Genomic DNA, 27,662 nt, shown 5'->3' with positions numbered 1-27,662 from the left:
CCCGGGCGGAGGACTCTCCCTTGCGGTGCCCTGGCAGCCCGTCCCAATCGCGGAGGGCAGGAGGGACCGGAGTGCTCGGGGGCAGGTGAGAGGGGCACAGCCCCTCACGGGCCGGCACAGCCCTGCCCAGCGCTCCCGCTGCCTTCCATCCTGGGAACAGGCGCAGAGAGCAGCCCAGGGAAGTTTCAGACGAAAACCCTGGTAGCGGGCACGGGCAACATGCCCACAGTCTCCACAGCTGCCCGCACTCACCGGCGCTCTGAGGGCCGCCCGGCAGGGGCACTAATGAAGGGCGGAGCGCCCCGTACGAACCACCTGGTGGGCGGCTGCGGGCAGGTGAGGGGCGGGCTCTGCTCCCAGGAAACCGACGGGGGGGGGAAACACAGTCTCAAACTGTGCCAGCGGAGGTACAGGCTGGACGTGAAGAAGCATTTCTTCAAAGAAAGTGGTTGTCAGGAGCTTGCCCGGGGAGGTGGCAGCTCCTGGGGGTGTTTAGGGAGAGCCCGGTCGCGGCGCTGCGATGAGGCGGTTTGGGGGCCGCTCTCCTCCTGCGCCGCTCCGGTGTCTCCGTGAGGGGGCGCGCGTGCCGCCCGCCCGCAGCGCGCGGCGGCGGCGGGGCCAATGAGCGCGGGGCGGGGCCGGCGCGCGGGTGGCGGCGGGACAAGATGGTGTCGCCGGGCGCGCTCCGCGTGGTGCGCTGCGGCGGCGGCGGCGCCCAGCGCGGCGCCAGGGCCGTGTTCTCCGCCGACTCCAAGCAAGTGGCACGGGAGGGGGCCGGGGCTGCCGCGGTCGTGGGGGGCTCCTGAGCTCCGAGCGGTGCTCTGCCCGCCGGTGTACCCGCGGCCTGCGGCTGCCGCGGGGCGCCCGGGCCCATCGGGCCGCGCTAAGAGCGTTTTCCCCCTGCAGGTACCTGCTGTGCGCCTCGGGGGACTTCGTGAAGGTGCACAGCGTGAACACCGAGGAGACCCTGCGGCTCCTGTGCGGCCATGCCGACCTGGTGACCGGCATCCAGCTCAACCCGCACAACCATTTGCAGGTTTGCCGGGGGAGGTCCGGCTGGGGGTGGCCGGGCTGCCCCGGACCCTTGTGTGCCACCGCGGGGGCTGTCCCGGGGCTGGCTGGGCTTTGGGAAGGGGCTGGGAGTGACTGGAGCATCGTCGAGCTGATTTTTCGCTGAAATCTGACAAGAAGGGTATAGAGCTGTGTCGATTTCCTACAAACACAAACGTGAAATGTCACGTGGATTACGCTGCTTGAATGGAATGACAACAAAAGGGAAATACAGAAAAAATTCCGGTTCTTTGATTGAAAGGGTAAAAGAACCACGTGAGAAGGTCAGAAATACGGTGGTTCGTGTTCACCCTTGTGTATCTGAGTGATGCAGATGTGACTAAATCCCTTTAACTTGCCCAGTGGCTCCCTGTGCCCCCAGCCTGCCTTCCCTGCTCTTGGTTTGCTTGGGCTTTTTTGGTGTCTGGATATAAACAAGACTTATTTGCCAAGAGGGACTGATCTACGTCTTAGCTTTGCAAAATTAGATGTTTCCATAGTGGGTATCTGTGCATTCAGTCTTAGTGACAATGTGCATTTCAAACTACAGTAATAGTGTTGTGTTTGCACTTTATTTGAAGGCAGCACAGAGCTGGTCTCTGTCCTGTATTTTTTTGATTCAGTTACCTGGAATCATGGTTGTGATTTTATGTAGAATCTGGTTTTGATATATTACTATTACTCATATAGTTGTTTTGGTTTGTTTTTTTTTTTCCTTCAGCTCTATTCTTCCTCCCTCGATGGCACCATTAAGCTGTGGGACTTCATGGATGGCATTCCCATTAAAGTAGGTTCAGTTATTCCTGTTAAGAGCATGTCAAAAACGGGCACAAATCAGTCTGAGATGGGTTGTTCTACTATTAACACAGCCTACAACCCATCTTATTATGGCAGTAAAAGAATGTGTGATGATGATAATGATGCAGATCCTTTTGGGGAAGAAGGTGGGAGGTGTACTGGCATACTGACTTTGCTACCTGCTTCAGTTTCGAGCCCAGGGTAGCTCTGGGAAGTGTGCTGCAGTCTGGGATACACCAATAGGAATTGATCCAATGGCTTGATAATATGGGCTGCTTACTCTTGCTCATATTTTCTGCTAAATAGCCATCTCTGGGTGTGCCCTCTGCTTTGTGTTAGAGATAAGGTATCCTGAGGCTTTTCAGTAAATCTGATGTCTCATATTTTATTAGTACTGGTTTTACATTTGTATCAGTCCTGGATAGAATAAAGATGTGTTTGTCTTAGAATCGAGAATTTTAATTAGTACATGAACCTTTCTGTAAGACATGATTTCCTTATTTTTTTTTTAATTTTAATTTTTTCCTTATTTTAAAGACATACACACAAATTGTTGATTTCCTTCTTTTTTTCTTCAGACTTTCACTGTAGGTTCCAAACTTCTGGCACTGTACACACTTGCTAGTGCTGAGGACTCGGTGTTTGTTGTCATTCCAAAGGAGGGAGAACGAGGTACGGTGTCATCCATGTCATCTCAGTCATTCTGTGTCTGAATTATTCTCCCACCTTAGGCAGTATTACCATAAACAGACTTGTCCTATTATTCCATTAAACAGCATGCCTAGGTGTTTAATGGGATTTTGTCTGCAATAAGTACAGCTTGGCCTTACTGTGTATTATAATATATTACTACTTCAGAGCAAAAGCAGATACTGTGCATCTTCCCTTGGATTCTTCTGCTTACACTTGCACTGATACCCACTGTCTGGTCCTCATTCTTCAGTACTACTGTTGGTTTCAGGCAGCTTTTTTTCTGTGGTCAGATACATTCCAGCTGGTCTCAGTTAAGCTGGCAAAAGGAGCAGGCCAGGATCTGGAAATCAAGGAGCTCTCAGTGGTTCTGGATGGTGTGGATGCGTCGACGAAGCAAATTGCATTTGGAAGAGAAGTATGTTCACCTCTGGGTTTTTTCCTTCTCTGGGTGTTGGTTGGTTGGGTTTTTTTTTTTCCTCTGGAATGCTGTGTTGTTTATGCCTTTATACAAAGCACAGAAGTACTGAAATAAATCTGGAAGTAAATGAATTGGTGGAAGAACTATACTTTTTTAATATTACAAAAACAAAAAAGTAAACTTTTGTAATGGGAACGTATTTACTCAACATCAGGTTATGTTGTCTCCATAGTAGAGAAATGTGCTTTATTTTTTTCTTGTGTGAAGAAATAATCTGTATATCCTAAATGGCTTTACTTTAACAGGGTGCATACGTGGTGTCAGTGAAGGATGTGAATCTCCAAGTTTATTTTTTTAAACAGAAATTGTTGAACAGGTAAGAAGAAGAATGAAATTGTCAGGTATTCATTCAGTCTGATATACCCTAAATGGTTTTTAACTCATGCTGTGTGCAAACATATTTGGTTTTCTGCTGGAGGGGATGTAGTCACTATATGAGAAGCTTCCTGTAGAAGTGAACAGTGAGCAGATCAGTGGCAGTGGTACCTTACCTTTGCAGCTCAGAAGTGTATTTTTTTCAGTTAAATACTTAGGTTGATGCTGGCCTGAAACAAGTGACATAGTTTGGACAGGGCCCAGGCAGCAGGAGGGAAGTCTGTCACTAATTTTTGAGAGTTAATGTAACCATAACAACTTGAAAATGTTTAATTTTTCTAATCAGAATTATTTTTTATGTGCACTAGCTGATCCTTTTGAAGATTTCTTTTAGAAAAACCAACCTAACTCTTACAATTAAAGTTCTTTTCTTAACTTTTGAAGGTTTTCTTTGAGTACAGCGAAGACAAAAGGAGGAGACAATCGCTTCAGTTGCGTTGTGTGCCATCCTACAGAGGATTGCATTGCAACTGGCCATGCTGATGGAAAGATTCGCCTCTGGTATGTGCAGTTTGGTTAACTGTGTATCCCATGCACTCCTCTGACTGTAGGAATTAAGGCAAACCCTGAGCAAAGCAGTCTAATTTGTCCTTAGCATTGCCATTTTCAGAAGTCAGAATGAGCAGTGAACCTGTAGTGTCAAGTGAAAAAAATGCCTATGTTAAGTCTTGCTCCACTAAATCTAAACTTAGGTGTAAAAGGTAATGTAACAACAGCTGAAATAACTCTTTATGGGCAAGCAGAGTCCTAAGGAGAGCACATCAGTGGAATACATGATTAGACACACCACATGGTTAAGTTGTTTCCAGGGCTGAGTTGCTCAGTACATCTAAGATGTGAGGAGTGGACCAGGAGGCTTCTGAAAACCTGTAGTGTGGTTCCTTCCCTCCTTCTGCATCACTTGGGTGTAGGATAAACTAGGGTAGAAGTTAGAGCACAGGATAATATAATTGATTCAGTTCAATATTTCCTTTGGTTTACTCTGTTGTTGATGTTGTGAGTAAAGGATTGTTTTGTTCCTTTCCACACAGGAGGAATTTCCACGACAGGAAAGCTTACACATATTCAGCACTGCACTGGCATCATGATATTGTTATGGATCTGGCTTATTCTATGGAGGGTGAGTAAAAGATAAATAAAAACCAAAACAAAGCAATAAAAAAAACCTACCAAAAAACCCCAAAATCTTAATCAAACAGACAAAACCTCAAATTTGAAGTGTTGCAGCAGACAAGGAAGAATCTGTAGAAGCTCCAAGTTTGTCCACTGACTAACAAGTTAATTTCTAGAATTTTAAGTGTATCCAGGAAGGATCTGAAATAAAAACTAATGGAGTTATTTTTTATGTGTATTTTGATAGGTATTTATAATGTCAAATATCTTCCTCTTGTTGTAGAAGGAAAAATCTACCCCTTCTCTCACCTCCACTCTTCCTCCCTTTCCGTTTCATTAATAGTACTGATGAGTTCTTGCCAGTTTTACTTACATCCAAATAATAAAAGCCAGTCTTGTCTGAGCTCAAACCTGCTGTCAGAAATACTACACTTCCATCTGAATTGTGTGATCTAAACTATTCTTCTTATGGTATCTCTTGCTGCAAAGTACTTTTCACAGAAGGAGAACAATTCAGCCATATCCAACACAAAAAATCCAACTGATTCAGAAAGTGATGGGATCTACTACTCTCAAAGCATTGTTTAAATTTCACTGTCAAGTTTCTCTAGCAATTTAACAGGAAATAATGAGAAGCATGTCTGTGTGTATTGCCCAGGCTTGGTATTATTGTTTACTTGTGACAGTTTAAAAAGTTTTGAGAAACTCATGTCTGTCATTGTAAAGACACAGGTGCTGATTTTATTTCTTTTTAAGCAAAACTTTTTAACTGTATTTTGTTGCTGAAAAAGGGACCAGGCTGCTGAGTGGTGGAGTTGAGTCTGTTCTAGTCCAGTGGCACAATGAATCTTCATGCCAGAAGGATTTCCTGCCTCGTTTGGGGTCTCCTATCGAGTGCATCTCCATGTCCTCTGACGGCGTTCTCTGCTGCACCCTGCACACGGACAACAGTAAGCTAAAACACATCCTAGTATCTCTTCAATGGAAATGCACATCTGTGTGAGCCTTATTTTGTTGATTTTTGGATGAATTAACTAAGAACTGCATAAAATTTCATTAGTGATCTGCAAAAACAGATTATTTTGCTCTTAGATCAGTTCTGTGAATTTGCTTGGTGGCTGCTGTAACTTGGCTTTCCACCTTGGTGTCATAAACTGGGAAAAGTTATATTTACAGTACCGATGGTTACAGTTCTTTCCCACCATGAGATGTCTGCCTTTTGCAAGACTTGGTCTGCTTTCTCTTTCAGGAATTACAATAATCAACAGCAACCTAAGGTTTTCCAGAAGTATTCAAGGGCTAATCAAAAGTAAGTGCAGTAAAATTTGTCTTCCACTTAGAGGGTGGAACGTGTCACTTGACAGCTTTGGTCATTTGTCACCTGAATTTTGTTTCCAGGTAGGGATGTCAAGACTGGCCTAGTGGTTGATCCTAGAACCAAAGCTTTGGTCCTGAATGGAGAGCCAGGCCACTTGCAGTTCTATTCCCTCCAGAGTGACCAGCAGTTGTTCAGTGTAAGTTGGATGGGCCTATACCAAAACTTTTACTCAGTCAAGTAACTTGTGCATCACGATGTATTTTGAAGTCTTTTTTAAAGTCTTTTTTTAAGTCTTTTTTGAAGACTTTAATATGGCAAATGGGAAGAAACTTTGCAGCTGTCACACAAGGCTGGATTCCAGGCTGACATGTTCTTGGCTTTATCTCTGACTTCATGTGCTAAGCAAATCTAAATATTGATACTGAAAAAAGTACTGTAAAACAATGTGCTATCCTGTTAAATGTCAAAAATTTGTAGGTAAAACGCCTTCAAATTATTTTTCATTCTTTCCTATGCTTTGCATCACTGTGGAAGGCACGTGCTCTAATTCTGCTTTCCCCACACGCTGGCATACTTCTTCATGCCACAGCCCAGTCAGGTCTAACTGGAGCCCTCAGAACTTCCTTTCTCCGTGGTTTCATGAGTGGTATTTCTTCCAGCTCCACCTGAGTTTTAAATACCCTGTGGCCTTGCTTTGCAGCTGGACATTGTGCAGCGCCAGTACATCCACCAGGCGGGCCTGAAGCAGTCGGACCTGGTGAAGGTCGCGTTCAGCGCCCAGGGCACCTGGCTGGCCACGGTGGAGGAGAGTGAGGAAGTGACTGACCCTGAATTACAGCTGAAGCTGTGGTTCTACAGTGAAGAAACACAGAGGTAATGATAACAGCTGGCCTTCCAGCTGTCAGTCACACAAATCCCTGCACAGACGTTGCCTTGCAAAGGCAGAGTTTTTCCATATCTGGGAAATCACCATGCACACTGCAACATCTGCAGCAGAGCACAGAGTTGCACTGAATACACACAGAAAATAATTGCTCTGGATCTATTTTACTCACAGTAATTAGAGACTGTTGTGACCATGGGACTTAAATTCACATATTTCCTTGGTATTAAAAATCATGGACCTGACAGAATGGTTCTGTAGCTCGTCTAGTTTTCCCACCTCTGTGTAATCCATCAATTAGTCCTTCTCCAGAAGGTACAGAAGATTATAATGCTATTGTTGGTCTTTGTCTTTAGCTAACATATGCGTCTGGTTAATAGCCTTTCCCAAATTTTCCTATTAAAAAAATGACATTTTGATGACAAATTCTTATTTTCTTAAAGAAACAAGGCAAAAGAAAGCTACTACACAGATAACCACGTGACTGATTTTTTTAAGTACTGGAAAGACTGCCAGGGTTCAGGCTCAGTATTTGAGAGATGCTTGCCTACTGATAATTTTTGGTGCTGGGGTACTGTATGGAAGCCATTAGGGAATCCTGGTCTGTTAATGCAGTAGCATTTAGCTGTCTTAATTAGAAATTCCTTTGATTGCTCTTCTCCCTGCCCATTCCAGAATCAGCTTGAACTGAAGTCTTCCTCAGGTTCCAAATTAAATAGAATGGCAAGCTTTTGCTTTCTTTTCCTCTAGCTTTGCACTGAACACCAGAATAAACACGCCCCATGACAACCACATCACAGACATGTGCTTTCGTGACATGGATGAACTGGGAGATGACTCTCTCATCCTGGTAACAACTGGCAGAGACTGTGTGTTTAAAGTCTGGGTGATGGTAGAAGACTCTGATCCAGAAGGTAAGCGTGGCCAAAAAATAACTTACTTCATCTTGTAACGTAGAACTGTAAGAATAACCTGAGTTGGAAATGACCTACATTGCCATTTGAAGCCATGCTGTGTAAATCAGCACCCTACTTTCATTTGCTCAGTCCCCTGCATTGATCTGCTGCTGCTGCTGCATGAAGTATTGTGTTCTCCCGAGCATCCTGTGATGGAGTTCTGCCATAGCTCTACAGTATTAGTTTGGTCTGGAGGTTCCTGATATAGCCAAAGACCTTGGCAAGCTGCTGCAGAAGGGAGTGGCAGCCTGTGTGCATTGATTAAAGAACTATTTGTGGTAATGATTTTTCCATGCTGAGAAAATGGATTTTTGTTAGTCCTCTGGGTCAGCTTTTCATTTGAGACTCCTGCTCAAAGGAGCAGGATACAGAAAAGTGTTACTCTGTTTGAGCTCAGTGTCAAATCAGAGCACTTTTGCAATTCAGCATATCCACCACTTCAGAGTTCGTTTTTTTGAACAGCCTTCCTTTCCATTAGGCGTTTGAACATCATAGAATGGGTATTTAGTTATTTCTGAGATACTTTTAATAACCAAATTTAACCTCTTGAAAGACATGCTGATGTTCCTTTCTTTCAAACAGACCTTCTGTGTATGTTTATTGATTGCTCTGTATGCCTTTGGACGTGAAATACAAAATATTTCCAACATATTAATGTCCTTTTACTTCAAAGTTATTACAGTGTCAGGTACAATTAAGTGAAGTGGCACTTCCCTGCCACTTGGCTGTCTTGTCATTTCATGTTCCTAAGTAGCTGTGATAGCGATGTTGCTGAACTGCTTGCAGTTTAGTAATCTGTTTGTCTTGTCATGGGCAGGTGAGAACATGTTCAAAAGTACTTTTGAGCTACTAGGGTTTCCATTTGGCAGACTTTCTCTTTCCAAGCTCTTTGTCCCTCAACTGTGCCTGCTTATGAGAAGAAAGACAAAACTTGGGTTGTTTACAGTATAAGTAGTAACCCCCACAGTGGTATCTGAAAGTGTTTGGTTTTGTTTTTTTTTCATAAATTATTCTGAGGCTAAATTATATCTTAATGAGCAGATACTTTGATCTTGAGTATAGTGTCAGTTGGGGATGAAACTTAATTTTTTTTTTCCTTCCACAAAACAGTTTTGTATCTGCTGACTGGCCTCAGCAGGGTGTTGGTATTTTAAGTGACTACAGGGTTCTGTTTCATGGCATATGTGAAAGTACCAATTAGTGGTGACTGCTGGGGTGTATTTGCCCAGTGGGGCAGAGGAGGAATGGTCAGGTAGAAGAGCTTGACATGCTGCAGCTTCTCTGCAGCAAATACTAGTTTAGCAAAGGGCTCCTCAGTTGAGTTCACTCTGGTGTGTGTTAATTGCAGCAGGTCTCTTGCTGGGCCCCTAGATGGTGCCATGTAGTTGGAAGTGCTCAATAGTTTCTGGCTTTTTTCTTTTTTTTTTTTTTTTTTTTTTTTTACAGGCAGGTCTTTTAATCATCAACTTGTAGCCATTATATAAAGGGTAACTTAGCATAGGGTGATTTTCCTTTTTTTTCCTCATCCTACTGAAAAGTTTCAAAAGCATGCTGTAGGAATTATTTTATACTGGGAAATGTATGTTAATGTGGTAAGTACATCACTTTGCTCCAGTTTATTTTCTGGTAGCTATCAACAGTGGGAAAGGTGTCCAAACAGAATGCAGTGGCAGGTGAACCAGCAGAAGGAAGCATGCTGGTGGGTCACTTACAAATCCTCCGTAAATGAGCCATGAGCTTTGTTGGACTCAAATGCAAGCTGTGTTCAGATTTTGAGTAATGCTCCTGTGTTCTTGCTAGAGTTATGATAGAATAATTTTTACAGAACAATAAGTGTTGAGTCTACTTGAGTATCATTTTAGCTAACCTCTGCCTCTGTGAGAGCACAGTTAATGGAGTTGGCAAACTGAGCATGAATATTGTACCATGTCAGTCTCAAGGTTCACTGTTCAGATGCAAAACTGAGGACAAATGAAAACCCTGCCAGCTGTTTCTCATATTAGAACAGGGCAGACTGTCTCTACTCTTCAAAAATTATGAAAGAAAACTGCCTTGCCTTGAGCCTATTTTACAGTAATAATTGAATTCTTCTTTCTTCATGTATGGACTTGAATTAACTGGCTTGTTCATTCAATGCAGCACACCAGAGTGTGAGCTGGAGCTGTGACTTTGTAGGCAGCTACCACAACTACCAAGCTACGAACTGTTGCTTCTCAGAAGATGGCTCTTTGCTCGCTGTTAGCTTTGAAGAAACTGTCACTGTATGGGATTCACTTACTTGGGATCTTAAATGTACATTTTGCCATCCACCTGGAAATATAAGGTACATTTTTCATCTGCTCTTTTATGTCTCATTTGAGCTCTCAGAAAAGAAAGAATTAATTCATAGCAGTCCAAGACCTTCTATATGTTCATAAACATATACACATAAACATTGAACTTACCAGTCTTAGATTCATATATAGAAAAGACTAAAATGGCTTTTAGGTGTTGGTTAAAAATAAGATTGAGCATTGCAGTTCCTTCTTGCTTGCTTAAGTCTCTTGTACCTCCCATCCTTAAATCTGTATCATGGAGCACACAAGTCGTGTGCTCATGGAGCACTTCTCTTGTCCCCCATTAATCCAGAGGTGAATCAAAGTCCTGGAAAAGTGTAAATGCAACAGTTTGTTCTTTATTTGTGTATGCATGCATGCAAATGGAAATTATATCAATAAACCATAAAGGCATGATGACCTTACCTGTACTATGAAATACGTATCTTCATCCTCTGTAACCTCTGCTCAAAAATCCATGTTTTCCTGGCAGAGTATCCCAACAATGCTCCATTGTATGCTGTCATGGTAAAAGACATCAACATTGTATGGTCACAATATTTTAAAGACCCTTGACACAAAGAATCGTGGCAGCAAACAGAGGTTTCCCCCTTCCATGTGCTGTGTGTATCTTTGTAAGCTTTTCTTCTGTGTGATGTAGTCTGTTTTATGTTGGTCCTCTAAGATTAGAAATTGAGAAATGTTATTCTGAAGCTGGTGTGCAGGAAGATTGTGGGAGGCACGTGAGCCACCAGCTCGGTGCAGTAGCAAGCTTTTCCCAGGCCAGCTGCCTCCTCTTATAATCTTCACTATTTGTTATATTAAAAGGAAATAAATTACTCTAGGAATATAATGAATTACTGTATTACTTGCATAATTTCAAAGGGCTGTGCTTTAATATACAAATTCTGTCCCTTCTTAGGTTTTTTGAAAATCTTTTATCATTAAAAGTCCTAAGGCTGTTCTGTAATTCTCAAACAAGAGACTGAGAAATTAAATCACATGCTTTCTTCAACTGGAGCAGCTTCTAATAACCCTTTTTTAACTACTACTCTCATTCTTGTTCCTAAACAATAGTAGGGCTTCTTTAAATATTACATTATTTTCCAATCCCAATGTGAATACTTACAGTTATGTATGAGTTTGTAATTTATTTTAGAGTTTTAAATCCCTCCTTTATATTGGAATGCTGTAGAAACATGTAATCCTTACATACTTATGCACACTTTAAATTATCAGACTTATCTGATAGTTGTGTGTGGAGTTTCATGCCACTAGAGATGGATGCAAAAAGCAAACTTTGGATTTATATACCGAAACTGTATCATAACTAAGTGGTTTTTGTGACGTGTGAGTAATTGCCACGTAGAAAAACAAAGATGAGCTCTGAAGGTGACTAATTTGTTTTGACTTTTTACTTCTGTAGGAACATCTGCTTTGGGAGACTAACATGTTCCAAGTACCTTATTGGTGCCACTGATTATGGCTTTCTGTGTTGCTGGAACCTGCTCACTTGTGCATGTAAGACCAGCTTGAATGTGTGCTAGAGTAATTGATTACTTGAAATTACTGTGAAACCTTAATATTTCTAGTTCAGTTCCGGATTTAACACACTACAAAATGCCCTGTGGAAGTGGGATTGTTTTCATGTGCTTTGTGTGTGCAGGATAAATCTTAGGTTAGGTGAACAATAATCCAGCAGTGGGTAGTATTTCTTACACTTGTGTAGGAGTTGGTAGCATTTGTGTGTTTTTATTCACCGGGGAATGAGTGGAGCTGCCTCTTCCAGCAGCTAAGGCCCTGTGTGTTGTTTGTTTGTCCTTTTGTTTGGCTCCTTTTCACCCCTGCCTCTTGCTGTGCTTGCTTTTCAGTGGAGTGGAGTGCCCACCTCAACGTCGTCGTTCTGCAACCTGATCCCCTCTCTGAACATATTGCTGCAGTCTCTTGGCTCTCCAAAGAGTCCAGCTGTAAGTACAAAGCCTTCTTTCACAAGTCATGATCAGCAGAATTTAACACTGGGGAAGCACAATTTCTAGGAAAGATTTTCTTAGAATTCAGACCATGAAAGCTGGACAGGGACTTGAGTGTGTGCTTGTACCTGTGGAAACTGAGCCGTATCTGACTGCAGCATTCAAATCAAGTGTGTTACCTTTTCTTCCAGCAAGTAGTTTCAGGTACAGGATATATCTCAGGATTAGCCACATTTTCTAGGTGAGGGTCTCAAATGTTCTTGACCCTCTCTTGTAAATGCAGAACTGTGCAGTTACATTTTAGAGCTCTGACATTAAATTAAGATAACTCTTCCTACAGAAATGTTAATTTCCAAGTGTGTTCTCTGGACTGGAGTATTGTGAAAGGTCCCTTCTGTTATTAAGTTAGCCAGTTATATTCCTGTGAGCTGGTGCTTGGAGGCAATCCTGTCCAGCCTTCCTGGCTGTGATACACAGGGCTTTGACAGCTGGCCAGGAGTGTTAAGAATTTCCTGATTTTAGAAGAAGATATTTTTGGTTTTGCAGTGTTTGTGTTTAAACCAAGCGAGCCATGGCCAATCTACATCCAGAGAAATCTTTGTAAAGAAAAGATCCTGCTTGCTGCCTTCGTTCCAAGAGATGAACCTGAAATGATAAGCTCAGAAAAATACCTTTGGCTAAGAAAATCCCAGCTGTTTTTTCTTACAGATACACAGGTAAGGAATAGTAATTGGTAGGTGGTTCCTGGGGAAGAACTGTTTTCTTTAAAATGGATTGATAGGAATTCAGAGTTCTGCTTAAGAGCATAGGAGTTCCTTTTTTGATTTCAGATCGTTGTAAGCTGTGCTTTGTTGCAAGCTTTCAACTGCCAAAACAGCCTAAGATCAAATTTATTTACTGGTTTTCTGCTATTCTTGTGAATAGTTTATGCTGCTTCATTGATAGAAGAGACTAGATAACTTGGGAACATTGTCTATGCTGTTTAACTTAAATAAGCACCTAGCAGCTGTATGGATTATTGCTGATTATTCAAATGTTCCATGTGATACTCAGTTTCCCTGTAATTTCTGGATGGGGGTGTGGGGTTTTTTGTTTGTTGTCCCAAAAAGACTCTGGAATCTCTAGGTCCTTCTTTGCTTCTCTTCAGTTTCTTTACAAAATAAAGGGGAAGAGATGGTTTTGCCTCTTCCACTTCAGTGGTAAAACTTTCGGGCCATTTGGAAGCTTCTGTAGGCAAGCTATGTAAATATAGAAAGCAGTTTCACATGTGATTACTGTACTACATCCTTCTGTGTTTTAGGAGCTAATGACACTTAGCACAAAGTCTCTGGAAGAAAGGCTCACACCATCAAGCAAACAGGTACCTCTAACAGAAGTTCTGACTGAGATGGCCAGAGCAGTTCAAAATTCTGATGATAGTCCTTTTGTCTTATTGAAATTCCCTTTTGTCATGAAAATGCTCACCAGATCCTTACCTGGAGTCACAAGCACTTAGCTGAGGGGGCAGTAATCTGGATTTGCTTATTTTTTGACAAGAAGTGCTGTTTGCAAAATTTTTTTTTTAGTATCAGTGAGCTACTCTCCATTTCCCCTGGGGGGAAAAAATAATTTTCTAAAAGATTCAGGTTACACAAGTGATGAAGGAAAATGTTTGAGTAAGCTCTTTCCGTATCTTGATTTCTGTAACACTTGGAACCTTGAGTGTGGTCTGAGCTACGGGGATGAACAGTTGTCAGTCAATTGTGACTTACCAGTGAGAAGTTGTTCCAGGATTGCATTCCAGTATGTATTTCTGTGGAGAAGTAATCTGGGAAATTGGATTTTTTTTAAAATTCATTTTGAAGAAGTTAAAACTGAAACAGCAGCATTTGATTGATTTGGTTGGTTAGATAAAGTAGATCAAAGGAGAAGTTAGTATTTTTCTAATACAAAATGCTGTGGGACTGTGAGCATAAGCAATCAGTTTCTTTGGAGGCTGGGGAAATAATTTGGTGTTCAGATTAATGTATATCGATGCAGGAAAATGCCAAAAGTCAAGGTGCCATGTTTTGCTTCCCACTACATAATTGTACCCCTCTGCAGATGATGCTGGAGTATAAATGATCTTTTGGTTCTGTGCAATCAGAAAAACCCATCCTTTGGTTTTCTGGCACATGCACCACCTTCCATACATGGAAGTTAATAGGTAGATCAGCAAACTAAAATCTGTTGTTCTTGGGGCCAGATTCTGGGGAGTTTTGTAACCCTCTGTGGAGGATTCTCTCCAGACACCTGACAGAGAATGAGTACAAAGAGCCACATAGCTCAGTTGAGTTAAATTTGAGTGTAGGCTTTTCTCACTTGGGTTTATTCTGAATTTTGGTAACTTAAAAGGAAATAGAACTTATAATTGTGACACTAAAATTCTACTTACATTTTTTCAAGCTGGCAGTAGAAGAAAGTCTTCCTATGACTCCATTTAGTGTGCTGCTGGGAAAGCACAGACGTCAGCAAGCACAGGATGATATAGACCTTGGAAAACCAGTTGTTCAGACTAAACAGGAGCCAGCTTCACCTGCTGTCAAAGAGGTAGGAGTAATTACAGTAAATGTACAACCAAAATCACGACAAACAAAGTCTTTCATAAAGCTTCTGTTTTATCTTTGCAGCTTTTGCACACTCCAGCACACGTTTTGCCGTCTGCTTCCTTCCTCTGCACTATATTTATTAACTCATTGCTCATCTCCAAAGAGAACAAAAGGTAAGAAAAGTTCAAGAACTCTCCTTAGTTGTCAAAGTTACTTTAAATTATGTGAATCTTTGTTCAAAGTGTAAAAGCAGTTTTCCAGCACTTTATCTGTTCAGTAATTTAGTAGAATACTTCCGTGTGGTAATGGTCTGGCTGTTTAGTGTATTGGCTCTTTTGTTGCTGTTATTTTTGCTGGGTTTTGCATAATGTGCTTATATGCAAAAAGCTGCCTTTTACACTCAAATGTTCTCTATTAATTTAACTTTATTCCAGGTATTTAATGGCTTTTTACTGCTATTTCTGGTTAAATAGTAGATTCTCAACTTTATTTGAAATTACCATGACTTGCTGCATAAATTTTGGTTTCAATTTCTAGATACACCAGTAAGTTAGAAGCTTGATCTTAAGAATGTGTTTAGAACTCAAATGTCATTTCTAATTAAGCCATACCATACAAATGTATACTGTAAGCACATCTAAGTTTGGTTTACAGTACATTAATGCCAGTTTAATAGAGGAGTTTGATAGGTACTTAAAATAGTAGCTTTCTCCTTTGGGATCAAAGGAATGCAGGCACAGGGATTGTGACAGTGGTCTTGTATAAGGATTAATATCTCGTCACTTACACTGAAGCCAGTTCAATGATTGCATTTTTGTGCCATCTGTTCTTTAAAGTGCTTCATTAAACTCTGCCAGGCCAGGGATGAAAACCTGTCCTTGCAATCAGGTGTTGGTGTGGATTTGCCAGGCGGGCGAGCGGGTGGTTCACAGGGCCAGAGCTCACCCGGGAGCAATCCCAGCTCCTGAGCGTGCCCTGGCTTCTGCCCTAACGGCCTGTTGTGTGTCCTGGCTTCTGCTGCAAGATCTCTGACTGCATGGCACAACAAAACAGCCACAGAACAGTGGCAGAAATCTAATGCATGGGAACTTGAATCTAGTTTCAGTCCTGAAGAATGTGAGAGTTCAGTGACCTGCGTAAATATTTGCAGTTGCAGAGCTTGTACTTTGACAGCAGTGACTGCTTTGGCTGTGCATTTAAAGGCACATGTAATTGTAAGCATTGGGCTCTTGAAGATTGACCACAGTTTATCACTGGATAGTGGATATATTATACAGTGGATATATTATTAACATTAAATGCTTCTATTTTCCATGGCAATATATATTACTGTGCACTTCTCCATTTACATTTTGTGAGTAATGAATAGTCTGTGTTAAAACAGATGTTTTTTAGAAGATCAGTATTGTTTTGCCATGCAGTTCACTCTTAATAGATCTGGAATATTTCTACAACAGACGCTTGAATTAATACTGTTAATTAATGCATTTTAAATTATAACAGCTCCATATAATTTGTTGGAATTGTGCTTTCTACTTCAGCACAGGCTTAAAACTCTTGAACTCAGAAGGGAACAGCCACTTTAAACATCTCTCTATGTTTTGGGAAAAAAAAACACCAAACAACCAAAGGGTTTTTTTCTTTCCTAGTAAAACTCTAGGTATTGCAGCAGTTTTTAAGACCAAGTGACCCTTTTCAGATTTGAAAGAGAAGAATGGCCTTCTTGAATACTGTCTGATCTACCAGGATATCCAGCGTTTCTGATCCTGTAGGACTGCAGTGTTGTAACATTTGTCATAATGCTGACCTGCCTGCTCTGCAGGTACCTACTATGTTTCAAGAAAGAAAACTTTTAAGTTTACTTATAGGAGAGCTATTTGAAAAATGGCTTGAAATTGAGAAGTAAAGAGAAGTATAGTAGGTAGATTGAAATGAAAAAGGTAGGCTGAAATGAAAAAAAAAAGATAAAATCTTGTTTACTTAGTTGTTTGCATGATACTTCTCCCCTGTAATACTGTAGTATGTGAGAGTACCTATTAATTGAGTTGTTTCCAACCATCTTCCAGTGCTGAAGAAGTTGCTGATGAAGTAGAAATGGAAAGTGAAAAAGCAGAGGAGGAGTCAGATGAGGAAGATGTCACAGCAATGGAACAAGAAGATACAAGCCATGTGGAATTATTAGGAGAGATCACATGTAAACTGTCTAAATCCCAGGAAAAGGAGCTACGAAAAATAAGAAAAATGGACTACAGTTGGATATCAGCGTTCTAAACAGACATCTTACTTTTTTTATATTGCAAGTTGAAGCTTTGTGGATTAAATGTTCTTTAAAAAAATTTTCAGGTCCTCTGTCCAAGAATTTTATCAGCTTCTCTTTCCAAAGGAATGCGGAAGAAGGGGGAGTGATTAAAGCTTTGAAAAGCTGATTCTGCTCTTAGTTTATTACTGATTCTCTGTGGGTGACCTTAGAAAATGCTTAAGGTGGTTTGGGGCTCCCCCCTTGCAAGTGTATATGAAAGGCTAATAGCAAAACTGAGTTTATTACCTGGCTTGTGATCAGTTAGCAAAGTGACAGCTCAGCTGCTGAACGTCTTCCCCACTGAGGCTGGGTTACTGCTGCCAAAGCAGCAGGAGCAGCAAATGCCTGCAGCTGGTGACAGAGCTTAGCTCAGGGTGTGGCAGGGGAAATCAGGGTGGTTCTTGGTGCTGCGTGCAGGTAAGTAACAAGTCTCCTCCCCAGAAGTTCCTCTCCAGCTGTTGAGACAGATGAGAAGTGGTTTAACACGCCTGGTTAGAGGATATAGATACTAATCTTTTGTGGAGTTCACAGAGTATGGAGATTCTTATGTGGAAGGTGCACAGTGTAGCAGAGCACTATGAAACCTTTCCAGATATCAAGACAACTGCATCACGTAGGAGATGCATCAGTTTATGCAACAGCAGTTTTACAGGCCTTTAATGCGTCAGCTGCAATTCCTGTATGTCATTTAACTATACATAGAGTGGAGAAGTGGTGAATTTGAGGGTCTAAGAGTGTATACAATCTCCGTGGTGCTGCAGTATGAAAGCAAGCAGATGCAAATGACACGGGTCACTAAAAGTTCTGAAGAAACAATATTTTGCTAAAACTGTTCAGATTAGAAATGCTGGAACAAGAGCAATCTGACATTCAGTGAAACCTGAGTTCTCCTTACTCTGCCTTTCCAGCAAAGTGGAGGACTCTGCTTCCTCTCCTGTGTTAACACCATATAGTGGAAGACAGTGGCAACACTTTTAACTTTTGTGGGGGAAATTATCCTACAACAGACAAAATCTGTCACTTCTGCCCATGTATAGAAATACTGAGATTCAGCCTTAGGCATCAAGGAAAGCATCTCAGAATTATCTTCCTAGCAGGTTTACCTGTCCCATTTTAGCACAAAGGCAGTGTCTGCTCCCTTGGTGTGCTGGCAGGCCCATCATCAGCTTAACCACAGGGTTAAACAGGCCCAGGCTGCAGCATGGATGTTGTAGCAGCACCCAGAGTGTGGCACAACAGTGACCTGTACATTTAGGAGTGAGGTACTTTGGATGTTGGGCCTGCCATGGTGAGGCTGTGGGGGGAGTCTTAACCCTGGGAGAGGGAGATGGAAACACTGCCATAGAGCCAGGGGCACTGAAAAGAGCTGTTAAAAACAATTCCACCAATAGGTCTGAGTGCTGGCCTCTGGAAAAGAAAAAAAAAAGCCAAAAACTAGTTTAAAACTCATTGTAGAAAATTACCTTTGAATTCTGTAAATTCACTATCATGGATGTCAAGACATGAGTGTGAGGATATGAAGATATTTCAGAAGACATTAGTTCCTGTAAAGCGCTTTGGAATGTCTGCCCTGCAACTTGAATGGAATGATGATAGCCTCTCGCACACTCTGTATTTCCTTCCAATCAGACATTAACGGGAAAAGGGTTAATTGATCCAGTTTCAGACTAAACCAGCCAGGGTTAACTTAGTCCCATGGCAGCAAGGGGCTTCTGCATCTCCTCATACAATAGAGTGAGGCACCACAGCTCTTCACACTACCCCTACTTAAGACTGTGGCATTTTCTTCTATCATCGATTATTTACTAGGACTAGCATTACTGAGAATTTTTAGGATTTTTTTTTCATAGTCAGGCATTTTGATTTCCTCTTTAGGCCTTGATATGCAGAAAAATAACATTTTAAAACCTGTACAAGTTTTTCAAAGTTAGTTTGCCTGTAAGTTCATTTCTATCACACGGGGAGAGAAGGAAAACACACCCTGTCACAATTCTGGCCAGTTTTCTGCTTTTACATTTTACTCCCTTTGTATAACAGCTTTTTCGATAACCTCATGGTATATGCAGATGAAGCAAAAAAATCACAGCTCCCCAAAGGTTAGCAATTTTTATTTCCATCCCTCTTATCTGCAGAGCTGAAACTGATACAGCCTTTTCATAACCATGAACAGTGGATTTTACCCTAAATGAAAAGTTTAAACAGAACAAACAGAAAATTTTTTAAGACTGTAACTGACAAATAATAGGTTTTGAAAACTTAGAAACATTAAGAATGTACAGGAAAATAAAAAGTAAAAAGATTCCCCTTCCCCCTCCAAAATATGTACCATACTAGGAAAGACACACTGAAAGGTTTTTGTATTTTTTCTTAAATAACATCAGACTTCAGCTCTGGGAAAAACAAGTGTGAGTTGAGCAGAGATCTGTACACATGTTGTTGCAAAAGAGCTGCTTCAAAGCCTGGTGGTGTGTTACTGTGTCAGCAACATTTAAGTGTGGCTTTAAAGGAGGAAACCTTAATATCTGTTCATGTGGGGGTTTTTAAATTCACATGAAAGTCAAGTGCTTTCCTGGAAGCCAAGCTGGCATGAGCAAGAGACAATTCACGTGCAAGTCAGCATCTGAAGGTGCAGTTCAGTTCTGTGTTCAGGCAGCAGCATTGTTTTAGAAATCTTCATCAAGATGCAGCTTTTAGACTTAAATATTTTGTCATTACTGACTTGGTTTTGCTTTTCCCAGCAGACTGAATGTGCTGGGATAACAGAAGGCCCTCGCTTTGTCGTTCTCTGTGTGTGTTTTCTGCTCAATGAGGAAATACATTGCTGGTTACAGTTTTACTACATTTAATAGGCACATTCTTGACCAACATTTTAGAAAACATCTTCTGACTGATACTGCAATTACAACAATGAAGAATACAGAGGGAGGGCTGCTACAGATTTGTCTGTGGCTGCCTTGGAATTCTTTAGTTTTAAAACAGTTCTCTGCTGTTTCTTCATTTTTTTTCCTTTTTTTTTCCTAATTTCAATCTTGTGTATCTCAGGAGCCATAATTGGTCCCTGTATTTACTGTCATGCCCTAAGTCAAATCTTAATTTGATTTTTTGGCTTCTGCTTCTTTCTTCTAAAGGCTACTTTACAAGATTTTATTATTCTTTTATAGAAAGATTTGACACAAAAGACCATAGAGAAGAAGATTGAACTTCATCTCATGATTCCAGTTGCATGATAAATCCAACAGGTAAGAAAACACCTCTGCAGCATGTGAGTGGGTGTTCAATACCTGTGGGTGCCCTGTGCATCACAGCAGGACAGCAATTTCCACAGACAGCAATTTCCACAGACAGCTTTATTTAGGCTGAGGGATGGAACACAGGTGGCAGGTCCCTAGAAGGGGACTTGTTTACTTCCCAAATTTTCCATTCAGACAAGTGGTTGGATAAACATGAGAGCCTGAAATCCCAGCAGCTATGGCAAGCATTACAAAAACTGAGTATAGAGGCAGGGCCTTATGGAGCCCATCATGGCAGTGGGCTTTGGCCAAGGGGCTGATCCCCTGAGACTGCTCAGGTGCTGCTCTAAATGCTGAAGAGGTGACCAGTAATTTCAGTTCAGTTGTTCCAGGCGAGTGTAGTTCCACAGAGAATGAAAATCACTGCTCTTCACTGGCATTTTGTGAGGCCCAAAGCAGTTATTGGTCAGCAGCAGCTCCAACACGTGCCCTGTCCTTGGTGGGCAGACTTGGCAGGAAAGCCATGAGAAAAGGGCAGTAGTTGCTATGGATTTTTGAGTTCAAGAACAGGGGAAAAAAGCCTGCAAATTGTGCCACGTGTTTTAGGATCACCTGGATTTCTGTATTTCAGTCCAACAATTGTTTGTCTGTCTGGCCTTGGGGAGGCTCTTTCAGATACCTCAATGTGCCAAATCCCAGTCTGCAGTGAGCCTTCTAAAGCACATGCTAACAGCCAGAACCAGCAGAGAATGGGACAGAGGGAAACAACAACAGCTTCAAATTCAACTCAGAGAAACCTGAACAGACCTTCTGCCCCCAAGCAGAGGAACTGAGGTGTATTTATTTTGACAGATACTAGACTAATTTTGCAAACCTCTGAAAAAAGCCATTCTATGGTATGGAACCTGGTCAGTGCTTACCTTTTCTGACACAGTTTTTCCTAATAAAAGTAATCTTCCTTTCCTGCAAAATTTCTGTGCCATTCTTCAACAAGAATCTGTAGGGGAAAAAAATGAAAGCATGCTACTCTATGTCCTTTAAATAAAATAACATCCCTTTTAACTTTTATTTTTGCTTTTCCCTGGTCCTTAGCAACACTGGAACTGTCCTTCAGCCCTTCTTTGGGCTAATTGCTTACAGGTCAAATATTGTTCTAATGTATAATTTCAAGGGCAGAACTTGTCAGGGTCATTTAATACATTTCTGGGAAGTCCCAAAGCCTGTTCTTTCTCTGTTCTGGCTTGTACTCTTTGCTGATTACCTTTAGTATCTGAGTCTTTCTGGTGATGGCAGAAGCAAAGGCAGCAATTTGTACATCAGCTAACACCCCAGTGCTTCCCAGCAAACCCCTCTGCCAGTGCACAGTCCCTGCAGAGCACTGGTTTCTGTGGAAATCCCAGCTCAGACTGAACAGGGCAGGTTTAGCTTTGGCCTCTGCACAGCATTTCCTTGAGGAGTTAAGTAGTAGGCTGTAATGATGTAAGCTGGAATTTAGCCAGGGCAGCAAGGTTATTTCTCTCTAAGGTTGCAAAAGACATTTAAATAATACTCTGAACAGCTCTGCATTTTAACTACTTCACTAACATAAAGGGGTGAGCTTGTCACAGTAGAGTCTCTTCACAAGATGAAACCATTATCAGAGGGCAGAAATCATGAACGATATTTGTGTTTGTGCTGTAAAGCCAACTCAGGATGAAATCCCTACTCGTCAGAAATCACTGACAAAGCACCCTTTCACTTTATAGTCCAGGGTCACAGTCACATTGCCAGCAACGAGGTAAAGTACCAAATCTTCAAATACTGCTACAAGCAGTGTTCTGAGTCGTATGTGTGGTTTGAAAGTGAATGTAGCCCAAGCTTCTCACAAAGAATTTCTTGTTAATATGGTTGGTAATAGAGGGAATGAAGCCCTTTAGGTAAATACCATGATGTGGCTGTAAGGAAAGTTACCCCACAGCTCTGGAACCTGTGTATCAGCACTTCCTGAGGCTGTGGTTTCTCAAATGCTTTGAACACATAAGTGGCCACCAAGGAAAGAAGCATTCCTAGCTCCCAGCTAACATCTGCTGCTGCATCTCCTGTGCCAACACAAGCTCCCATTGCCTTTGTGGGGAACTGGCTGGGGGGGAAAAAAAATCTGCACATAGCTAAACCAGATAACACATGAATAAATAGTTTAAGATGTTCCCAGAACTGCAGTTCCACTGAGAACAGGGCAGGACTTCCTTCAAGAGGTTTTTCTATGCTCAGAACATGAAGTTTTAATGCTGTACACCCAAACCTCACTCACATTTGTCTCAGAGCCTGTCCCTCGTGCTAGGAGAGCTGCATCCACACCTAGAACATTCCCAAGAGATGTTTGTTTGGTGTGATACCCGAGACAGCTCAGCTCTCACGCAGCAATTCCTGGTTTCCCCTTTCATCCTCTTCCTTCTCTCCCAAAATAATAGGTAAATAAACAAATAAAGCAGTGGCCAGCAGTTCAAAGAAAATACTTTAAGATTGATGGCATTAAACTGCTGAGGGTGATTATTCTATCAGCTTCTAAAATGAAAATTGTTAAAGAATTGTGAGCTTTTTAATGTGTAAGGAGGAATCATTATTGGAGCCATGACCTTTGTCTTCTGTTGGCCCTTCCAGATGCAGCTGTGTAACTAAGAATTAGGCTTATCATTCAAGAACAGACATTGCAGCCATCAACTCATCTAATTTCTTCATGAGAGCAGCCACAAAGGAGTAGGCAGAAGGTAGTGCCCATAAAAGCAAGAGTTTTTGCCAGTTTTTCAAAATGGCTTTCTTATACTGCTAGCTCCTTTATTTAAAACTAGCTAAATTATCCCAGCCATAAAGCTGGTTATGAGTTACTGTTATTGATTCAACTTATGTTTGTTTGCAGTGCTACTTAGTTTATTTTATTTTTAGATTCAAGACTGTGATCAAAGCTTTGAATATCTTGGCTATTTGATTTCCTGTAGTGACCAAAGGGGTTTTCATTTCTTCCTCAAACCAGCGGAAGGAGCCAACAAACAAGCAAACTCTCCAACATTATCTGAGATGCTATCTCTTTCATTTTTAGTCACTGACTTTACAAATAATAAAGTAGCTTGGCTCTCTTGTAAAGTTTGCTAGTCAAAAGCAATATATCACTTTCACCAAAGTCAGACACTTCTGTCATGAAAGGTTTTGTTCAGGCTGTTTCCCCTGTCCTTTGAGCTTCCTTGGCCCCACTCTTCTCTTGCTTGCAGTCCTAGCTCTTCTGTGGAAGAAATACAGGGAAATTAGGGACATTCTTCACAGTTCTCTTCCTTTTCCACTTCGAAAATGAAGTTTAACATAGCACGAAGTTCACCTTATTTGTTAAAATTATGTTAAGTTCTTCTGTATGAAAGACAACTGAATCCTGCCTCAGCAGGAGGATCAGAGGGGCTTTGACACCTTGGGCTGTAGTAGCCCTGTGACCGAGCAGGAGCACAGGGACTGTTGGGATCACGGCTGCAAAGACAGTGAAGAGCAAGTCCCAGGGCATGATGCTTTATCCTCCTGGTTTTTCTTGGGAGCTGCAGATTGCTCTGTTTCCCCCATCACATCAAAGAAGGAAAAGTACCAAAAATATAAACAGTAAAAAACAGTGCATGAGCTCTCAGTACAAAGAGACTATTTAAACCCTGAAATATCCCATCCTGCAAAGAGCCCTTTTCCACTTGGCATAGTGCAAATGAAAGCTGGATTTCTGAGAACTATCACATCTGTAGAAAAGCAAAATTTTCATAGCGCTTGCTCCATCAGTCTGTACAGTATGTTATTTCTGGACTGCATATTCTGTGAGTAGGCTCTGGATACAGAGACAGTTTATCTTTCCTTTTCTATGAAATCTACTAGCTGATCTCAAGGATTAAGTGGAAAGAAAAACTCACATCAGCTGCAAAATAAATACCCACTTCTAAATCAACAGGTTAAATGAAGCCAGAAAACCACCCTGAATGCCCATCACTGCAAACCACCTGGAAGCCATAAATAATAGCTTCCCAATTAACCAGCAAAGAATGTTCCAAAAAACATTCCAACTCAGAATAATGCAATGTAAGTAGAACCACTTACAAAATAATTAAAGATGGGCTGAGATACAGAAAGAGTGGAGATTTCCAGCTGCCCCTCTCAGCTCAGAGGTAAATCAAGCCACTTACACAGTTCAGGTAAAACAATTCAGTAGATCCTGTAGAAATGCTGCAAAGATCTCTCTACAGATAGATAAATATAATACAACCATGGTTGAGACCTCAACTCAGAGATGGATACCAACGCAAACACAAACATGTCAAAAAAGGAGAGCTTCCTATTTACATTCTAAAACTTTCAGAAGTGCATAAATAGTTTTCCAGACTAAATATAACTGTGTGATATATAACATGGAAATCCTGCATCCAGATAAATAAGTTTTAAGCATGCTTGGCTCTTTGTTAAAAGAGAAGGAAGCTGCAGAGACTCACGGGTGCCGCTCAGGTTGCAAGAGTAGTGTCAGCAAGCAAAGGAACAGCAAAGGGGAAAAGGCTCAAAAAACCCCATTCCTTAAAGCTTTAGGAGAAAGAAACCCAAAAAGTTCTATGCACAGCAAAATGTTGCTATTTTTTCCCCTATTTTTTGGGGGTTGGGTTTGGTTTGATCGCTGATGATTACTTTTCATCTACCTGGAGCATTCATGTCCCTTTTCCATATGAATCTTCTGGTGCTGAGCCACGGACTCCTCTTCACTGGGATGTTCATGGAGACTCTCTCCTCTTAGCAACTGCTCATCTCCATTAACTCCCTGCAGTGCAACCTCCTGATCCAACAGGGCCAAAACTGACCCAAGGGTTCAGAAGTTATTTGGGAGGGGAGCGGGGCCGAGGGAGACGCGCACAGAGAAATTGCAGGAAGTTTCATTTTTCTCACGGAACCAAGGTAGAAATCAATTCTCTCCTTTTGTACAACTCCCTCCTAGGCAGTCATGCCAAGTGGGAGAGGCAGCTGCTGTGCCTTTTCCCTGAACTCACCCACTGGGCCACCTGCAGTAGCAGGGAGGGAAGAGGATCCAGATGATCACGCACAAATGCACAGGGACAAGAATCTCACATTAAGACCCCGCTGATCTATCGACTTAAAATGTATTCCAAAAAATGAAATCTAACAAATCCGGTCTAGGTCATTGGTCTAAATAAGAATAATTAGGAAAGAACAGAAAGGAGGCTTCCTGCAGGCACATCCACAGGACTTGAAAGATTACTAAAATTTCCTAAGTGTTTTATTACAGTAATTAGTGAAAAGAGATGACCCAAAAACTCTGCATGTGCAACACAGCAGATCACACCACAGAGAACAACAGATTAAGTTTGACTCTGGGCAACAGTAAGGTTTGACTCTGGGTTTTACACTAAGCTTTGATTTTTTTGTTTTTGTAGAAGGTCCATTTTGGCTTTAATTTTTATTCCCGTGATTATCAGTTGGAGCTTTATAGAACTGATATTCATTTCCTGTGGATTTACTGAAGTCTTATTCTGTAAGAGTTTTCTGTAGCATCTGCTCTTCTTACTTTCATCTGTTTTGATCTCTGTTGTTGTTTTAATTACCATTTTACTAGTTTGCTCCAAATTCACAGGACCTAGAGCCTTACACCAATACAATTTTTTCTTTAAAAAAAAAAAAAAATCAAAGTTTTAGAGAGAAGGAAAATATGGATGGCATCTGGAAACTGCTTTGCTTCTGTTTTGATTTCCACATGTAACCAGGCTCTGGATATCAGATGTGTGGCTCTCATAGGTGAGGTGCAGTTTGCCCAAGCCAAGCCCTGGCAGGAACAGTGAATTTTGCTGTTTCCAATCCTGCACACTTCTCCCATTGCCAAGGAATCAAACAGAATGCAAGAGACAGAAGGGTTCACAGCTGCTTGGTGTCTGGCCTGAAATGTGGAACAAGCCACTGTGCTCAGGTTAATGGGTTAAATATTCATTACAAGAAAGCAGACCTAAGCAAGACAACCAGGCTGCCTTCATTAAGGAATCTAAAATGTTTGGTTGCTTCTGACATCTTTTTAAAAGAGATTCAGAAGTTACAAGGAAACCACATAATGCAAATGTGGCTCTCATAAAAATAAAGTTTAAAATATTAACAGCTTAACAGAACTCAGAAAACTAAAACTTTCAATGAACTATTTGTTATAACTTTTTTCTCCATAGGAAAAAAAAATATGTCTGCTTAACAATAGGGATTAGGTTAATTTTCCTAACATTTTACTGAAATAATCACTTTAATTGTCATTTTCCTTTAAGTTCCATAATAACTACAGGCTCAGATCTACAGAATTTAGTAAGAATGAAATCAGCAGGGTTCCAAGGAAATGATCTCGGGATCTTTAGGTGCTGCTATTTCTCAAGAAATTAGAAGAATGAGAAATTCCATAGCAAACATTCAATTCAAAATGATAAATTGAAAAGCCTCTCTTTTTATTAGATCCAGTCAACACTAATTATTTCTAAACTAAAATCTGAGTGGTACAAAGCAGCTTTTTTTTAAATCCTGTATTCATTTTCCAAATTCAAGTTGACTATTCATTAATGAGATCACGCTGCAAAGAATGAAATGTGAACCGAGCCATTGTACAAGTTTGCTAAACCTGTATTCACTTTTTGCCCCAAAAAGGTTAGGTTTTCATGTTCCTAAAGGAAAATTAGTGTAAGTGAAAGAAATAAGGGAAGAAAAACTAGAGTAATAGAAATCTGGAAAAATGAACAATTCAGAAATGCTGAAGTGCCCTCTTGGAAGGTTATTACTGAGAGAGATTCAAAGACAGGGGGCATTTCTGGGGCTATTTTCTGTAAAAAAACAGTGAAATAGGGCTGTAATGTGCATATTGCAGATCAGAGGGGTTGAAAGGTACTGGCAAATATTAGGCTGGTCCAAATTTTTTAGAGGGAAAAAGCTTACCATTGCTTCTTTAGGCTAGGTAAAGGCTGTCTTGCAATACCAGGGGTGTAGAGCACAAACATCACCTGGGGCAAAGGGGGGCTGTGTGTGGTCACTGGCACTAGCAGAGATGAGAGTCAGCACCAGGTTTGTTGGGGCTGGTAAGGCAAAATATGTATTTCAGATATGGCACAGGAGACACACTGCAAATATATTTGTCCCCTTTCTTGACACACTTGACACAAATCCACACACTTGACACAAATTTCCACACTTTCTTGACACACATCCATCTTAAAAGCCATTACTGGAGGCTCAGGTTTATGAATTTTATGGCTTTGAGGATTACAAACCAAAAGGCAACTACGTCAGAAAAAAACCAACCAAAACCCAGGCTGATTTGTCATCCACCCTCATGCCCCCAATTCTAAGAGCAATAATATTTGTCATTGGAGATTATGGGCTTTGGAGAAATAGGGTTTGTTAACCCAAAGTGTTTCATTTGCTGAGTTTGTAAGTCCCTCGTGCGTGGGGTAAAAACCAAACAAGCCTACAAAACAGCTGTGTTTGCATTTTAACAAACATTAATTGATTGAAGTAATGAGTAACCTCAAAAATAGTTTGGAAAGTTCACAGCATCTTTCAAATGTTTGTAGACTATTAGAAATTAACTAATTTAAT

General features: G+C 41.2%; 1 protein-coding gene and 1 long non-coding RNA gene across 3 annotated transcripts; one reads left to right on the top strand and one right to left on the bottom strand.

Moving 5' to 3' along the window:
• The first annotated feature begins 634 nt into the window (after positions 1 to 634).
• Positions 635 to 16,942, top strand: WDR75 (WD repeat domain 75). Its single transcript, XM_038142952.1, has 21 exons — positions 635 to 754; positions 907 to 1,036; positions 1,772 to 1,837; positions 2,427 to 2,520; positions 2,832 to 2,956; positions 3,265 to 3,335; positions 3,779 to 3,895; positions 4,426 to 4,514; positions 5,299 to 5,457; positions 5,757 to 5,816; positions 5,906 to 6,021; positions 6,526 to 6,698; positions 7,459 to 7,622; positions 9,804 to 9,987; positions 11,406 to 11,500; positions 11,851 to 11,946; positions 12,496 to 12,665; positions 13,250 to 13,309; positions 14,374 to 14,517; positions 14,598 to 14,689; positions 16,583 to 16,942. The coding sequence occupies exons 1-21, from the start codon at positions 666 to 668 to the stop codon at positions 16,785 to 16,787; spliced, it is 2,499 nt and encodes an 832-aa protein (XP_037998880.1). The 5' UTR covers positions 635 to 665; the 3' UTR covers positions 16,788 to 16,942.
• On the bottom strand, positions 9,997 to 14,499 carry LOC119703297. Of its 2 annotated transcripts, XR_005257607.1 has the most exons (4): positions 14,363 to 14,499; positions 13,701 to 13,756; positions 10,406 to 10,499; positions 9,997 to 10,307 (listed from the first exon to the last, which is right to left on the bottom strand). It is a non-coding gene; the product is annotated as an uncharacterized LOC119703297 (long non-coding RNA). The 2 variants fall into 2 exon arrangements; XR_005257608.1 differs by lacking the exon at positions 13,701 to 13,756 and having other exon boundaries at positions 14,363 to 14,492.
• Positions 16,943 to 27,662: the final 10,720 nt, after the last annotated feature.

This window comes from Motacilla alba, chromosome 7 (assembly GCF_015832195.1).
Source record: "Motacilla alba alba isolate MOTALB_02 chromosome 7, Motacilla_alba_V1.0_pri, whole genome shotgun sequence".
NCBI lineage: Eukaryota > Metazoa > Chordata > Aves > Passeriformes > Motacillidae > Motacilla > Motacilla alba.
This window is presented reverse-complemented; position numbering and strand designations above follow the sequence as displayed.